The sequence below is a fragment of the Podarcis filfolensis genome, assembly GCF_964270895.1.
Source record: "Podarcis filfolensis genome assembly, chromosome: Z".
In the NCBI taxonomy this organism is placed as follows: Eukaryota; Metazoa; Chordata; class Lepidosauria; order Squamata; family Lacertidae; genus Podarcis; species Podarcis filfolensis.
In genome coordinates this window covers 1,114,268-1,131,446 of record NC_139617.1, presented here as the reverse complement: position 1 = coordinate 1,131,446, position 17,179 = coordinate 1,114,268, and the positions used below count along the sequence as shown (strand labels likewise).

At 46.8% G+C, this 17,179-nt stretch overlaps 2 protein-coding genes across 4 annotated transcripts in view; both read right to left on the bottom strand.

Annotated features, from left to right (window-relative positions):
• The window catches only part of KLHL13 (kelch like family member 13), a 1,461,558-nt gene that overhangs the window by 1,345,219 nt on the left and 99,160 nt on the right, over positions 1-17,179 (bottom strand). The window lies entirely within an intron of this gene.
• The window catches only part of GPC3 (glypican 3), a 236,671-nt gene that overhangs the window by 205,559 nt on the left and 13,933 nt on the right, over positions 1-17,179 (bottom strand). The window contains exon 2 of one of the 3 annotated variants that reach the window (XM_083595426.1): positions 8,010-8,204. The exons of 1 other annotated variant lie outside the window; for it this stretch is intronic. In XM_083595426.1, coding sequence (XP_083451552.1) covers positions 8,010-8,204 — 195 coding nt within the window. The remainder of the gene's footprint in view (positions 1-8,009; positions 8,205-17,179) is intronic. One more of the 3 variants, XM_083595427.1, reaches the window with a different exon arrangement.

Here is a 17,179-nt window from a genome sequence, read left to right as displayed (position 1 = left end):
AAGAAAGTAGGAAAAGCCACTGGGCTGGTAAGATACAATCTAAATCAAATCCCTTATAAATACACAGTGGAAGTGAGGAAGAGGTTTAAGGATTTAGATTTGGTGGACAGAGTGCCTGAAGAACTATGGATGGAGGCTCGTAACATTATACAAGAGGCGGCAACGAAAACCATCCCAATGAAAAGGAAATGCAAGAAAGCAAAGTGGCTGTCCAACGAGGCATTACAAATAGCGGGGAAGAGAAGGCAAGCAAAATGCAAAGGAGATAGTGAAATATATAGGAAATTGAATGCAGATTTCCAAAGAATAGCAAGGAGAGACAAGAAGGCCTTTTCAAACAAGCAATGCAAAGAAATAGAGGAAAACAATAGAATGGAAAAAACCAGAGATCTGTTCAAGAAAATTGGAGATATGAAAGGAACTTTTTGTACAAAGATTACCATAATAAAGGACAAAAGTGGTAAGGACCTAACAGAAGCAGAAGACATCAAGAAGAGGTGGCAAGAATACACAGAGGAATTATACCAGAAAGATATGGATGGCTCGTACACCCCAGGTAGTGTGGTTGCTGACCTTGAGCCAGACATCCTGGAGAATGAAGTCAAATGGGCCTTAGAAAGCACTGCTAATAACAAGGCCAGTGGAAGTGATGGTATTCCAGCTGAACTATTTAAAATTTTAAAAGATGATGCTGTTAAGGTGCTACACTCAATATGCCAACAAGTTTGGAAAACTCAGCAGTGGCCAGAGGATTGGAGAAGATCAGTCTACATCCCAATCCCAAAGAAGGGCAGTACCAAAGAATGCTCCAGCTACCGCACAATTGCACTCATTTCACAAGCTAGCAAGGTTATGCTTAAAATTCTACAAGGCAGGCTTAAGCAGTATGTGGACTGAGAACTCCCAAAAGTGCAAGCTGGATTTCGAAGGGGCAGAGGAACCAGAGACCAAATTGCAAACATGCGCTGGATTATGGAGAAAGCTAGAGAGTTCCAGAAAGACATCTACTTCTGCTTCATTGACTATGCAAAAGCCTTTGACTGTGTCGACCACGGCAAACTATGGCAAGTTCTTAAAGAAATGGGAGTGCCTGATCACCTCATCTGTCTCCTGAGAAATCTCTATGTGGGACAAGAAGCTACAGTTAGAACTGGATCTGGAACAACTGACTGGTTCAAAATTGGGAAAGGAGTACGACAAGGCTGTATATTGTCTCCCTGCTTATTTAACCTATATGCAGAATTCATCGTGCGAAAGGCTGGGCTGGATGAATCCCAAGCTGGAATTAAAGTTGCCTGAAGAAATATCAACAACCTCAGATATGCAGATGACACAACCTTGATGGCAGAAAGTGAGGAGGAATTAAAGAACCTTTCAATGAGGGAGAAAGAGGAGAGCGCAAAATATGGTCTGATGCTCAACATCAAAAAAACGAAGATCATGGCCACTGGTCCCATCACCTCCTGGCAAATAGAAGGGGAAGAAATGGAGGCAGTGACAGATTTTACTTTGTTGGGCTCCATGATCACTGCAGATGGTGACAACAGTCACGAAATTAAAAGACGCCTGCTCCTTGGGAGAAAGGCAATGGCAAACCTAGACAACATCTTAAAAAGCAGAGACATCACCTTGCTGACAAAGGTCCATATAGTTAAAGCTATGGTTTTCCCTGTAGTGATGTATGGAAGTGGGAGCTGGACCATAAAGAAGGCTGATTGCTCAAGAATTGAAGCTTTTGAATTATGGTGCTGGAGGAGACTTGAGAGTCCCATGGACTGCAAGAAGATCAAACGTATCCATTCTGAAGGAAATCAGCCTTGAGTGCTCACTGGAAGGACAGATTGTGAAGCTGAAGCTCCAATACTTTGGCCACCTCATGAGAAGAGAAGACTCCCTGGAAAAAACCCTGCTGTTGGGAAAGATGGAGGGCACAAGGAGAAGGGGACGACAGAGGATGAGACGGTTGGACAGTGTTCTCGAAGCTACCAGCATGAGTTTGACCAAACTGCGGAAGGCAGTGGAAGACAGGAGTGCCTAGCATGCTCTGGTCCATGGGGTCACGAAGAGTCGGACACGACTAAACAAAAACAAGGTGCTACTGGAAGGAATTTTTTTATTTTGTTTCAGACTTTTCATGTCACTCTTTTTAGACATGCATCATTTCTTGGCACAGTAATTCGGTTTTACTAGCAAACCAGAAGTTAAACTAAACTTTTCCAGCCCCAGCAGGAGCATGGGGAGCTTTCACACAAGACACCTACACACTGCAGCCGACACACTCATGTGTCATGACACACAGTTTGGAAAGCTCTGCCCTATGCTGTTTAACATTTACATGAAGCTTCTGAGTGGGGTTATCCAGAGGTTTAGGGTACATTGTCAGCAATATGCTGATGACACACAGCTCCTTTACCTCTGCAGGTGAGACAGTGGAAGTGCTGGACCAGTGTCTTACCTTGGGAATGGGCTGGATGAGAGCCAACAGACTGAAGCTCAATCCAGATAAGAGGAGGCACTGTTAGTGGGTGATTCCTAGACCAGATGGGTGGGAGGTGGCTTGCTCTTGATTGGGTTAGCCCCCAGCCCACCCAGTGGTCTCAACCCTGCCAGGACTGGGAGCCCCCAACTGACGGCCCAGTGGATCTCTGAGGCCTGGGGAGCTGAACAGCTGAGAACCATTTCCCCACCATCACTGCTGCCACCACCAAGGGAGAAAGGCAGGAGGAATCACACAGCCTATCCCAGGCCCAACCCCGAGGCAACCTCCCTGGTGGCCAGCATGAAAGGGCAGGCCAGGGCCCAGGTGGGAATTGTGTGCCAGAAACTACCTGGGGGGGGGGCAAACGCAACACGGGACCTCCCCTGCTGGAAATTTTTATTTTATTTTTATTTTATTTTTTCTAATTTATTATTTCATTTGTTTTTTCTTTGAAGTAGTGTAATGGCATCCACGCAGGAGGCCTGGACCACTGGGACTGCCGCCTTAGCCCTCACGCAGGGGCCCGACATCCAGGCCTGTGGGCCCCGCAGCGAAATTAAAAGTGCCTGTGAGTCAAAAATACCACCAATACATTTTTAATTATATACACAACCTCCTTTTCCCATGAATACCATTAGTTTTGATTTTTTATTCATTTTTGCGCATTTTCTATTACTCACTTATTTTTTACTATTATTTTCTCATATTAAAAATCCTGCTTTCTCACTATGTCTATCATTACATCTTATTTCTACCTTTTTTTTTTATTACAACACCTCAACATGTGTTGTTGTTTTTTAAATAACTTTTTGTTTAAAGTCCTGGCATTTTCATTCCCCCTCCCCCTCCCCTTTTTAAAGTAGTACTACACTTTTCTTCTTTTCTTTATCCCCTTCTGAATAAACAAACAAATAAAAACATCATATATATATACATATATACACACATATATATACATACATACATATACCCCTCCATCCATTTTCAATAGTAATATATTAATATATTCACATCAATCCTGGCTAACCACCTAAAAATCTTCCTATACAAACTAATCACCCCAGATCAGGCAGACTTTGTCCCTGGTTGCAACATAGCAGATCCTATTAGGAAACTACTAAATCTGATAGAACACAGCAAAACAACCAAACTCCCACTGACAATTATGTTCCTAGACACCTTCTTTTAAGCTTTTGATTGCTTAGAATGGAAATATCTAGTAGCAGTATTAACTAACATGAGATTTGGCCCCACTTCCTAAAAACCCTCAAAGAAATTTACTCCCAACCTCAGCAAAATTAACAATATGGACTCCAATACCATAGCATCCAAAGAGGCACAAAACAAGGATACCCACTGTCTCCCTTCCTATTCATCTTGGTCCTGGAACCTCTTGCAATCGGACTCTGAGCAGCCCCAGGTATCAAGGGTGTGGAAATAAAAGGTTAAATTCCTGCATTGCAGGGGGTTGGACTAGATGATCCTCCTGGTCCCTTCCAACTCAACAATTTGTTTGTTTGTTTGAAAAAAGAAGCTCTGAGCTATCAGATTATTTCCTCCCAGCAGTCCTGGTCAGGATATTTCTTAGCGAAACTGCATACTTCCCCCACTTGCATTTGCAACTGAAGTCTAGCATAGACAGAGAATCAGAAATTAGCAACCCTTGACCAGTGCAGGGGACCTGGCAGTGACACTATTCATCACTCTCTAAGCACAGTAACAAAAAGTACTGTGAGACATGAGAGAGGAGGGCCTCCTCAACGAATGCTTGCAATTTTCTTCCCTGAGAATCAAGACTGGCTTCCCTCTTTGTTGTCCTCCTGTCAGCAGGTAAAGACTGTTTTTTATTCTGGAAGGCTTCACAGAACTAGCTGTTTCTAAGGGAAAGACTTTTCATAGTGCTGTGCGGTTTCTTACTAGATTTGTCCTTATGTTGTTTAGATTCTGTTATAAAACCCCCACAGAGATAGACTGCCAAGACCCCAAATAAATGACCCAGAAGAGTCACCACTATCTCACCCTGCTACACGCAGATGGAGAAAGAACCACAACTTGCTATTTCCCCCTTCTGACAATCCCAGGCTTTTTCTCTGGGAGAATGATGTTGTAATACCTGCTTTAGCCCAAGTTTCCACGACTGAAAACTTGTTAACACTTCAGGCAGGAAAACTTCCAAAGGCTGCTTACCTGAAGGACTCGTATCATGAAAGTCCTCCACTCTTGTCATGGCCTGGGGGTTCATGGTTTGATTTGTCTACGTTTCAACCTTTCTGCAGCAGCCTTGCATGAATATCAACACACACCTCAGTTTTCAAATAGATGTTTATAACTACCAATCTGTTGCTGTTTAAAACATAAATAATTCTTATTGAAATGTTTGTGGGTGGATGTAGATGCACAGCTCAAAGACATCTGTACAGCTGTGACAGGAGATTATGCAGGTAAGAACAGAACCTTGGTGGTGCTGTTAAGATCACTGTTCTTGAGTACAGAGTCCACAGCAGGGGTCAGCAACCTTTTTCAGCTGTGGGCGGGTCCACCATTCCTTAGACCTTGTGGGGGGCCGGACTATATATTTTTAAAAAATAACGAACGAATTCCTATGCCCCACAAATAACCCAGAGATGCATTTTAAATAAAAGGGCACATTCTACTCATGTAAAAACACACTGATTCCCGGACCATCCATGGGCTGGATTGAGAAGGCGATTGAGCCAGATCCAGCCCACGGACCTTAGGTTGCCTACCCCTGGTCCACAGGGCTGATGATCATTAACTATCCAGACTCCTCCGAACTGGAAAGCCCACCACCTGTCCTCTCGACCCATGCCCGTCTTGGCTGATTAGAGCGTGTCCAGACGAGGTGCGGGCCCTCCTGGGGGATATCATCAATTTGTCTCTTGGCACGGGGACATTCCCAGGGGAACTGAAGGAGGCAGTGGTGCGCCCGCTCTTAAAGAAAACATCATTAGATCCCTTAGATCTATCCAATTACCGCCCAGTTTCGAATCTTCCATTCCTGGGTAAGGTGATTGAGAGAGCGGTTGCTGAACAGCTTGGTGGGTTTCTGGATGAAACATCGGCCCTGGATCCATTCCAATCTGGCTTCTGCGCTGGTCATGGGACCGAGACGGCTCTGGTTGCCCGAACAGATGATCTCCGCAGGCAGCTGGATCGAGGCGGGTCGGGGCTGCTGATTCTTCTAGAGCTGTCAGCAGCCTTTGACATGGTCGATCACGAACTCCTGGACCACCGCCTTGCCGACGTGGGGATACAGGGCACAGTCCTTCAATAGCTGCGCTCGTGTCTCTCTGGTCGGGACAGAGGGTGGCGCTTGGGGGGGAACTGTCATCGCGCCACTCCTTGGTGTGTGGAGTGCCTCAGGGTGCAATCCACTCCCCGATGCTTTTCAACTTCTTAATGCATCCCCTCGCCCAGCTTGTCTGGAGTTTTGGGCTGGGCTGCCATCAGTATGCTGATGACACCCAACTCTATCTGTTGATGGATGGCCATCCTGACTCAGCCCCAGACACACTGATCAGATGTTTGGAAGCTGTGGCTGGATGGTTACATGGGAGCTGGTTGAAGTTAAATCCTTCGAAGACAGAGGTCCTTTGGCTGGGAAGGGAGGATATGGGATTGGGGGGGCAACTCCCATCTCTTGCGGGGGGTACAATTAGTGCCAGCACCGTCCGTTAAGAGTTTGGGTGTAATCATCGACACCTCCCTTTCCATGGAGGTGCAGATTACAGCTACAACAAAGGTGGCATTTTTTCATCTCCGCCAAGCTAAGCAGTTGGCCCCTTATCTCTCTCGCCCTGACCTAGCCACTGTGATCCACGCGACGGTCACCTCCAGACTGGATTATTGTAACTCGCTCTATGTGGGGCTGCCCTTGAGACCCAGAAACTCCAGCGGGTGCAGAATGCCGCGGCGAGACTCCTTACAGGGTCCTCGCCGTGGGATCACATTCACCCGGTGCTATACCAGCTGCACTGGCTCCCGGTGGGATACAGGATCAGGTTTAAGGTGCTGGTTTTAACCTTTAAAGCCCTATACGGCCTAGGACCCTCGTACCTATGGGACCGCCTCTCCTGGTATGTCCCACAGAGAAACTTCAAATAAAAACATCCTGAAGGTCCCAGGCCACAGAGAAGTTAGGCGGGCCTCAACTAGAGCCAGGGCTTTTTCGGCTGTGGCTCCAATCTGGTGGAACGCTCTGTCACAAGAGACTAGGGCCCTGCAGGACTTGCCATCTTTCCGCAGGGCCTGCAAAGATGGAGCTGTTCTGCCAGGCCTTTGGTCGGGGTTCAGTCTAACTCCCTTTCCCCTTTCATAAGAATTTGCATGAAAGTGGCCTCCCAATTTTTCTCACAGGCCCATGTAAGTTCAGCACAAACAGTTGGGTCTGGTGAGCATTTAAAGTCCCCAACCCTAATCTGCAGGTTGCCATCTGATTGGATTTTATTCTGATCCTGATCTGATTTGAGGATGTATTTTAATTGATTGTCTTTTATGTTAATGTTTTATACATTTGATGTCAGCCGCTCTGAGCCCGGCTTCGGCTGGGGAGGGCGGGATACAAATAAAGTTGTTGTTGTTATTATTATTATTATCCATCCAGTGCAGTAGCCCAAACAGCCACACGTGCTGATTTTGATTTAGATAAAATATTATTGATGTAAATCTCTCTCTCTCTCTCTCTCTCTCTCTATATATATATATATATACTGGTTTTTTTGCTCTATAAGACTCACTTTTTCCCTTTTAAAAAGTAAGGGGAAGTGTGTGCGTCTTATGGGGCGAATGCAGGCTGCACAGCTATCCCAGAAGCTTTCGCTGCGCAGCGACACCTCTTGCTGTTCTGGCTTCTGAGATTCAGAATATTTTTATTCTTGCTTTCCTCCTCCAAAAACTAGGTGCGTCTTGTGGTCTGGTGTGTCTTATAGAGCGAAAAATACGGTGTGTGTGTGTGTATTAAAACATTTTTTGGAAAAAAAATAAAAAACCCCACATCCCACCCACTCTAAAAGGCCATAGATAGTTAAGATCAAGCCAAAGACCAGGCTGAAAAGGAATTATTCATTTTACTAAGTTCTAAACATACTTTTTTAAAAAGTGATTGTTCGCTGCTTAGTAGTGTTTTCTCAACGTGTTGCCTAAGAAATTCTTACTGCAGTGAGATGATCTATTAATGGACTATGAATACTGTACGGACCAGCAGACCGCTGATTGCAACATGAGTATTATGTGAGGCAGGGGAAGTGCTGGTTTTTTGTACTACAGCAACAGATTGGATCTCCACTGGGAGATCCCAGAATGAACTGTGCCAACCTGAAGCTCAACTTCTGAGCAACTCACTGGGCACCTGCAGCAATCATAGTTGCAGCTTAGCCATGTTTCATAAAATCAGGAAGAAGGATGGGGGACTTACTCCCTGACCCTCTGAAGATACCCAGCCTGGCATGCCTGGCTAACCCCAGCCAGTGGCCTTCCCACCTCAGGACTTCCCAGCAGAAGCTCCACTTACCTGGAAGACCCACCACGCAACGCTGCCACCTACCTTGGAATGTCGCCGCGTTCTGGGTGATGAGGAACTTCAGCTCCATGCTGGCCGACTGCAGGAGCTGCTCCATGTTGGAACGAGCCATGGCTTGGTATTTCTCCTCCATTTTCCGGGAGCAGCATGTCAGGCCTCTAGGGATGCATACCTGCAAATCTGATCCTGCAGGCAGAACATCAGGGAGCATCCCATTAGCACACAGCAGGTCCTCAAACAGAGAGGCAGGAACCGGGATGTTCAGAGACTCTGGGTGCTTTGGTAAAGGAATACTGGAGAGCTCTGGTCTGTGATTGGAATATTTGTGCTGTTTCCTCTCTTTCCACCAATCAAGCTGCACATTGCATCTGGACCCCAGAGAGGAAGGGGGTGGAACAGGAACCCCTTCATAGCAGCCCTACTGTGAGGTTTTCTTTTTTCTAAAAACTCACAGATATAATTTTGATGCATTTGCATCAACCTGGAGCCCCTCCCCCTCCATCTATTTTGGACTACATCTGCATGGGTTGTGCTGGTTGGGGCTGGCAGCAGTGGCGTAGCGTGGGGGGTGCAGGGGGGGCGGGCCGCACCGGGCGCAACATCTGGGGTTAGGGCAAATCCATGGGTTAGGGGGCGCAAATCCACGGGTTAGGGGGCGCAAATCCACGGGTTAGGGGGCGCAAATTACTTGCCTTGCCCCAGGTGCTGACAACCCACGCTACGCCACTGGCTGGCAGGAGTTGTCGTCCAAAAGAGCTAGAGGGCACCATGTTGGCAAAGGCAAGGTCAGGTGTGATTTATTTATATCCCACCTTTCTCCCAATATGGGACTCCCGTCTGCCTACAAAGTGTCTTCCCCAGTGATCTCCGGAGAAAATCTGGGCCAGCTTGAGACCTGCTTAGCTTTGGAAAGGGAATGACCTCATGTACCCACAAGACCAGGCCCTGGAACCATCCATTTTAGCAAAGAAAGGGAAGGGTTATATTTGGATCAAGCTGATGGCCATGCTCTGCCTCCATGGTTGGTGGCAGTAGTGCTTACTGAGCAGCAGTTGCCGGAAGCTGCAAGAGGGGAGAGTCCTGCTCTTGCTCTCAGGTCCTGCTTGTGGGCCTTTGTGGCCACTGTGAGAACAGGAGGCTGCGCTGGACAGAGCCCCTTTGGCGTTCTTGACCTGCCTTGAACAAACGGTGCCCTGAACAAGGAGCACAAGACCCTTGCCACTTGCCCTCCAGTAAGTCATCTCTAGTGCACAAATTAAATCTTCCTCTCTTGTTTTATCCATTTTTATAAGGGCATTAGACTCCTTGGCTAACTGCAAAGGAATGCCAGACAAGCACCGCCTGTTCTTCTCCTCAATAAAAAGCACATTAAAAACAAAAACACAAAGGGAAATATTAAACACCCCGGGTGGGAGGGGATGCTCCAGTTGCACAGGGCACCGTTGGCTGGCAAGCCCACTTTCTCTGCTACAGAAGGCAATCAGACACCGTTCTATCACCACAGGAAGCCTCAGTGAGGGCAGGAAGTCTTTCTGACAGCATGGTCCCTGTGCATCATGCTAAAAGATAGTAACACAGGAGGATGGAAGACATGCCCTCAAAGCATAGCAAGAAAGAGGCAAACTTATAGGCTTTGACGGCAAGTGATATATTGAGGTACACTATGCCTGGTCATGGGGGCTCCATTTAGTCAAGGGAATTGGGAGGTGTGTGTCCGACTGTCTGCAGCCCCTCAGGCTTCATATATTTGGCTGGCCCCTGTCAGCAGCCAGGTGCTGGCCCCGCAGGAACGCTTCACCATCCATATGACTCTTCTAGCATGATTCCCCATTGCACTGAAAAAGCCAGATTGTTTTAAGGAACTTAAATGCAGGGGAAGCAGACCAGAACAGCTGCAAAGCCAGGAAATTAGGTTTCAGAGCTAGAGGGAGGGAGGTGAAGAAGTACGGGAGTGAGCTGGACTGTGCCGTTACAGGGAAACAGAACGTGAAAATGACATTGTTCCTTCCTGAGCCAGGACTGTGGGAATCAGTGACTATTTATGTTATTGATTGATTGATTGATTGATTGATTGATTGATTGCCTTGGTATCCCACCTTTTCCTCCAAGGAGCTCAAGGTGGCATGCATGTGTCTCTCTCCCTCCTCATTTAACCCTCCCACAACAACCCTGTGGGGTAGGCTAAGCTGAGACAGGCAGAGACTTGCCCCCAAGGTCACCCAAGCAGCTTCTGGGTTGAGTGGGAATTGAACCCTGAAGAAAGAAGAAAGGCCTGCTGGGCTGGATCCAGGGACATTTGGCTAAACCGAAACAGCTGCATCTCACTGCAAAGTATGGCATCTCCCTCACTCTTTCTGCCCTGTTCTTTTGTGCTGGCCTTCTCAATGTCTACAGAGTTGAAAAGGATTCTCTGAATCCCCTTGTCCAGCACCCTCCACAATGCAGGCTTTCGGAAGCTGCAGCATGCCCTCCAAGATACCTGGTGTGCTGTTGAGGGATGAAGGATTTGGTGGGACTTGGGGCTGGCCTAGCAGGACTCCTCTTCCAGCTACCCAGATAGAGGAAAACTGACATATCCCGTCTTCTAAACAGCTTCTTGCCTGATGCAAGTAAAAATTGCCTCCCAAATGAAGAGTTTGCAAAACTGGTAGATTCTCTCACTCGCCCATCTCTGTTTTCCAGACCACTTGATGTGCTGCAAATGGCAAACAGCCACCCACGAGGGCAAGCCAACCAGTAAACACATTTGGGAGCCAAACGTTTGTGCTAAATCACACTAAGCTCCCTTCCATGCAAGGCTGCTGCAGAAATCTGCTCACCGACAAAGAGGGCAGTTAGACATACCTGGTCACCCCTGGGGAGGTGTTCAGGTGCAACTCTTGTTCTGCTGCATAGCTGCCAAGCACTAGCCTCAGGTGGAGAGATGAATAAGCCCTGCAGAGCATCAAGTCTGCCGGAGCATGCAACACTCTCCTCCCAATCATTTTAATTCAAGTCTGAGAGCTCTCTGGAGAAAAACTCTCTCTCTGGCAGCTAAGATAATTTATTTGCTTAATGGTCCTTAGCCTAAAGATTGCTTTATCTTCCGATCTGTTTTCAGGTGGTTGGTGGGGAGGGGAAGATGAAGGCATCTCAAAGCCACTGTATCTCACAATTGCTCTTCTCAGTCTCCCAAAACACCCCCTTATTTGCAACTATGCCATTGGCAACCCCCTCTGAGAAGGAAACCCACCCTCGGTTCTAGTAATACAACACTTGGGGAAAAGTGTGCCCATTTTGATCTCTTTCTGCTGCTTAGTTTTCACAACTGCAGCCCACAGAGCAAACACCAACCAGCCTGCCCTTATTGTTATGGAAATTACGGGGGGGGTCACATCTTTAAAGTTGTTAAATGTTACAAACATTATGCATAAATGTATCCTTTCGACTTGACAGCTCAGGGAAGTTATATAAAATCAACTCCTTTGCCAGTTTCCTCTATTTCAACACTATTTTGCCCTTGGGAAAACGACTCTTTCCCCTGCCACCTCCCCAAGCCCTGGGGAGATGTATACACACCTCCTACCCCAGGAGGTTCCCAGAGGTGACAATTGCTGAGCTGATTGTTGGCCAAGGGAAGCCTAACTCCATCACTGGACTTGCCAAGGGGTCCAGACATGCAAAGGAAGTTCTATTGTACTTTGGGTGGTGAGACTTCAAAGGTGTTTGCCTATGCTAATCTTATACTTGGGTCTTGCCCTGACATGTCTGCTTATACTAATCTTGTACCAAGGACTTGTCTGGACATGTTTGCCAAGGTTGTTGTTGTTGTTGTTTAGTCGTTTAGTCGTGTCCGACTCTTCGTGACCCCCTGGACCAGAGCACGCCAGGCACTCCTGTCTTCCACTGCCTCCCACAGTTTGGTCAGACTCATGTTTGTAGCTTCGAGAACACTGTCCAACCATCTCGTCCTCTGTCGTCCCCTTCTCCTTGTGCCCTCCATCTTTCCCAACATCAGGGTCTTTTCCAGAGAGTCTTCTCTTCTCATGAGGTGGCCAAAGTATTGGAGCCTCAGCTTCACAATCTGTCCTTCCAGTGAACACTCAGGGCTGATTTCCTTAAGAATGGATACGTTTGATCTTCTTGCAGTCCATGGGACTCTCAAGAGTCTCCTCCAGCACCATAATTCAAAAGCATCAATTCTTCAGCGATCAGCCTTCTTTATGGTCCAGCTCTCACTTCCATATATCACTACTGGGAAGACCATGGCTTTAACTATACGGACCTTTGTTGGCAAGGTGATGTCTCTGCTTTTTAAGATGTTGTCTAGGTTTGCCATCGCCTTTCTCCCAAGGAACAGGCGTCTTTTAATTTCGTGACTGCTGTCACCATCTGCAGTGATCATGGAGCCCAACAAAGTAAAATCTGTCACTGCCTCCATTTCTTCCCCTTCTATTTGTCAGGAGGTGATGGGCCCAGTGGCCATGATCTTCGTTTTTTTGATGTTGAGCTTCAGACCATATTTTGCGCTCTCCTCTTTCACCCTCATTAAAAGGTTCTTTAATTCCTCCTCACTTTCTGCCATCAAGGGTGTGTCATCTGCATATCTGAGGTTATTGATATTTCTTCCAGCGATCTTAATTCCGGCTTGGGATTCATCCAGCCCAGCCTTTCGCACGATGAATTCTGCATATAAGTTAAATAAGCAGGGAGACAATATACAGCCTTGTCGTACTCCTTTCCCAATTTTGAACCAGTCAGTTGTTCCAGATCCAGTTCTAACTGTAGCTTCTTGTCCCACATACAGATTTCTCAGGAGACAGATGAGGTGATCAGGCACTCCCATTTCTTTAAGAACTTGCCATAGTTTGCTGTGGTTGAAACAGTCAAAGGCTTTTGCATAGTCAATGAAGCAGAAGTAGACGTCTTTCTGGAACTCTCTAGCTTTCTCCATAATCCAGCGCATGTTTGCAATTTGGTCTCTGGTTCCTCTGCCCCTTCGAAATCCAGCTTGCACTTCTGGGAGTTCTCGGTCCACATACTGCTTAAGCCTGCCTTGTAGAATTTTAAGCATAACCTTGCTAGCTTGTGAAATGAGTGCAATTGTGTGGTACTTGGAGCATTCTTTGGTACTGCCCTTCTTTGGGATTGGGATGTAGACTGATTTTCTCCAATCCTCTGGCCACTGCTGAGTTTTCCAAATTTGCTGGCATATTGAGTGTAGCACCTTAACAGCATCACCTTTTAAAATTTTAAATAGTTCAGCTGGAATATCATCACTTCCAGTGGCCTTGTTATTAGCAGTGCTTTCTAAGGCCCATTTGACTTCACTCTCCAGGACGTCTGGCTCAGGGTCAGCAACCACACTACCTGGGGTATACAAGACATCCATTTCTTTCTGATATAGTTCCTCTGTGTATTCTTGCCACCTCTTATTGATGTCTTCTGCTTCTGTTAGGTCCTTTCCACTTTTGTCTTTTATTATGGTAATCTTTGTATGAAATGTTCCTTTCATATCTCCAATTTTCTTGAACAGATCTCTGGTTTTTCCCATTCTATTGTTTTCCTTTATTTCTTTGCATTGCTCGTTTAAGAAGGCCTTCTTGTCTCTCCTTGCTATTTTTTGGAAATCTGCATTCAATTTCCTGTATCTTTCACTATCTCCCTCGCATTTTGCTTGCCTTCTCTCCCCCACTATTTGTAATGCCTCGTTGGACAGCCACTTTGCTTTCTTGCATTTCCTTTTCATTGGGATGGTTTTCGTTGCTGCCTCCTGTATAATGTTGCGAGCCTCCATCCATAGTTCTTCAGGCACTCTGTCTAGCAAATCTAAATCCTTAAACCTGTTCCTCACTTCCACTGTGTATTCAGAAGGGATTTGACTTAGATTGTATCTTACCGGCCCAGTGGTTTTTCCTACTTTCTTCAGTTTAAGCTTGAATTTTGCTATAAGAAGCTGATGAGGTTGCCAAGGTTAACCCCTCCCCTTTTGTGACATGTCGGTGATGTAGTAATGATGCTGTAAGCACTGTATTCTGGGATATGGTGAGAAAGTCCTTGATTCCTCTTTGAACCTGTTGCACAATAAACTTTGGTCTACAGCTATTTGCTCCGGTTGGTGGCTGGACTCCTTCCTTTATTCGGCAGGGACCCACAGACTCTGCCCAACGAGCTGGTGACTGAGCAGCCTCGCACCTAGATTTTTCCGTAACAATGAGCGAAGCTGGACAGAGCAGAAGCACCACTGAGCACAACCTCTTGCCCCAAGGCAACATCCCCATGGCTTGTGACTGCCTGCCACAGCTCAAGAGATGCAACCACAACTCATGAGCCCAGCAGCTGCCTAGAGCAAATGTCCTGTTAAAAGGTGCTCATCCTGGCCTGCTACCTGACACCCAGGCTGGAATTCCTCCACAGAAAGGAGCAGGCCTGTGACAGACAAAACAGCATTAAGACAACCCTTCTGTCTGGTCAGTGGAGCAGCACATCCTGCCTGCTGGGCTCTTGATTCACATTTGCCCAGAATTTCTGGCTCCCATCTCCAGCAAGGGACCTTCAAAAGTCTAGATTCAGCCACTGCATAGCCCAACCTGTTCCAGAAAAAAGTGTGGTACAAAGTTGAACTTTGCATCTAAGCGAGAGTTCAAAAAAGCATCCAAGAAGAGTCTGTGGCAAGAGCACCCCCAGAAAATTGGAGTGGGAGAGAAAGGCAAAGGGGGGGAAGCATTGCATTGTGTGGAATTTGGCAGCTTCAAACCATTTCTTTACAAATCTCAAACAAGAACAGTTTCCCCCAAAAAGACCAGATGGAGCAGCAGCCTAGCAGGGATGTGTTGGGTGGCAGGCAGAGGTGTACCATGGGGATCACACTTTATATATATATATAAAAAAGCACAAGAGAATTATTAGGCAATTAGATTTTCCTGCGCCATATTTTATTTTACTGGAAAGCTCATATATCCGCAATGCAATAAATACATCGGGCGTCTGTTGCAGAAAGTTTTTCCATGCCCACAGTGGTGCAGAACAAGAAGGAGGTAATGGCTGGCGGGGAATGACAAAACGCAGGTCAAGCTCTGGGCTATCTGTTTTTAAGAACCTAATTAAAAAGAGATAAATTGTATACCAACGAGGCTCAATAGGTTATAAAAACCAGAACACAAGGACGATCTGGCTTAGGGCATCTGTTATGCCTTATCCTGTGTGACACCCTCCCGCCTCCAGGCCCAAATGTAGTGTGTCTTAGTCAAGCTGTGCCGGGTTGAGGTTGCAATGGCCAGGAAAAGGATGATGCCACGGGTACCCCAGCACAAGCAAAGGAAGTCTCTTGATCTTAAGCAAATCCACCATAGCACGAGGCAGGGCCCCTGTGTGGTTGAGAGGAGAGAGTGTTAGGGCTGTGACTCAACAGGCAGAGCACCTCTTTCACAGGCAGGTAGTCTCAGGATCACCACACACACACACACACACATGCCCATAACTTCTAGCCAAAACTAAAGATGGAATAATTTAGAACAGGGCAGTCCAACTGCAGCCCTCAAGGCCTTTTTCTTTTCTATTTTGAGGCCCGTGACAACATTTGACACCCCCCCCCCAGCAGTCCTCATGCTGCCTTGCCAGGCCAGTGAGGAATCCAGCATGGTGGATCACTCTGTACTTCATCTGCCTGCAGCTTTCCTCCAGGTGTTTCTCCAGGTGGCGAGGAGCCCACTCTCCCCAGATATCCCTCTGGTCACTAGTTTGGAACCTGTGGTGGGCTTCAGTCCCAACACATGTGGAAAAACAAATGGGGTAGGTGCCGCATCCAACAGGGACTGGCTCAATGTTCACCCATATGACCCAGTGTGGTATAATGTTTAGAGCATCAGACTAGGGACCCAGGAGATCAGGTTCAAATCCCCACTCAGCCATGAAACTCCCTGGGTAGCCTTGGGCCAGTCCATGCCTCTTCGGTCTAACCTACCTCACAAGGTTGTTGTGGGGATTAATGAGGAAGTGGGGAACTGTGCACTCTACCTTAAGCTCCTTGGAGAAAAAGACAGGATATAAATGCAACAAAACCAATAAATATGGAAGCACCACATGTACCCGGCACGTGGTTCTGCCACGTGGAGTTTTGGGGACTTGACACATGCCACAGCTGAGCTAGTGTAGCACAAGAGTCATGATTTGGGAAGCCCTGCACCCAGATGCTGCTTCTCCTAGAAACCTGCCAGATGACCTTCTGCAGGAACACCTCCTCTTAGCTTATCACAAGAACCTAAAAACACATGAAGCACTTTGCCCTGAAGATACAAGCCTTTGTTATCCAAGTGAATAAAAACATGGAGCAGGAGACAACTGGGGGCCTCTTACAGCACTGTCATAACGGTTTCTGAGACAATGTGTGTGGAGTACTTTGAACACTCAAGAACATCCCTGGCCAACCTGATGTTTTGGATTACCATTACCATCACAGCCAGCCAGCACAAGTCATCGGTCCATCTGCCTCAGTTTTACCTGCACTGACTGACAGCAGCAAACCAGGGGTTCAGAGAGCAGCTCTTCCAGAGACTGAACCTGGGAGCTTCTACATGCAGGGCAGATGTTCTATCCCTGAACAAAACAGTGAAAGATATTACAGTGGTGCCTCGCAAGACGAAAAGAATCCGTTCTGCGAGTCTCTTCGTCTAGCGGTTTTTTCGTCTTGGGAAGCAAGCCCATTGACGGATTAGTGGATTAGTGCTATTAGCGCTATTAGCGGCTATTAGCGGCTATTAACGGCTATTAGCGGCTATTAGCGGCTTTTAGCGGCTTATCGGCTTAGCGGATAAGCGGCTTAGAAAAAGGGGGGGGAAGGAAAAAAACCCGCAGGAACTCCAATACATTTTCGTCTTGCGAAGCAAGCCCATAGGAAATTCGTTTTGTGAAGCACCTCCAAAACGGAAAACCCTTTCGTCTAGCGAGTTTTACGTCTTGCGAGGCATTCGTCTTGCGGGGCACCACTGTAATTTCTACAGTTCTCTGCCTCGTGGGGAGGGGGTGGGATTAAGTTAACATTTGCTGATAAAATCATAAGATTCTCAAATAACACAAAGAGGGCCATGTAAACATCCAAGACAGATTCTGAATATTTCCAACCATAAAAAGAGCGCATTTCCAGTCTGTAGGGGTCTATAGCTCCCATATATTTTAATTATGCA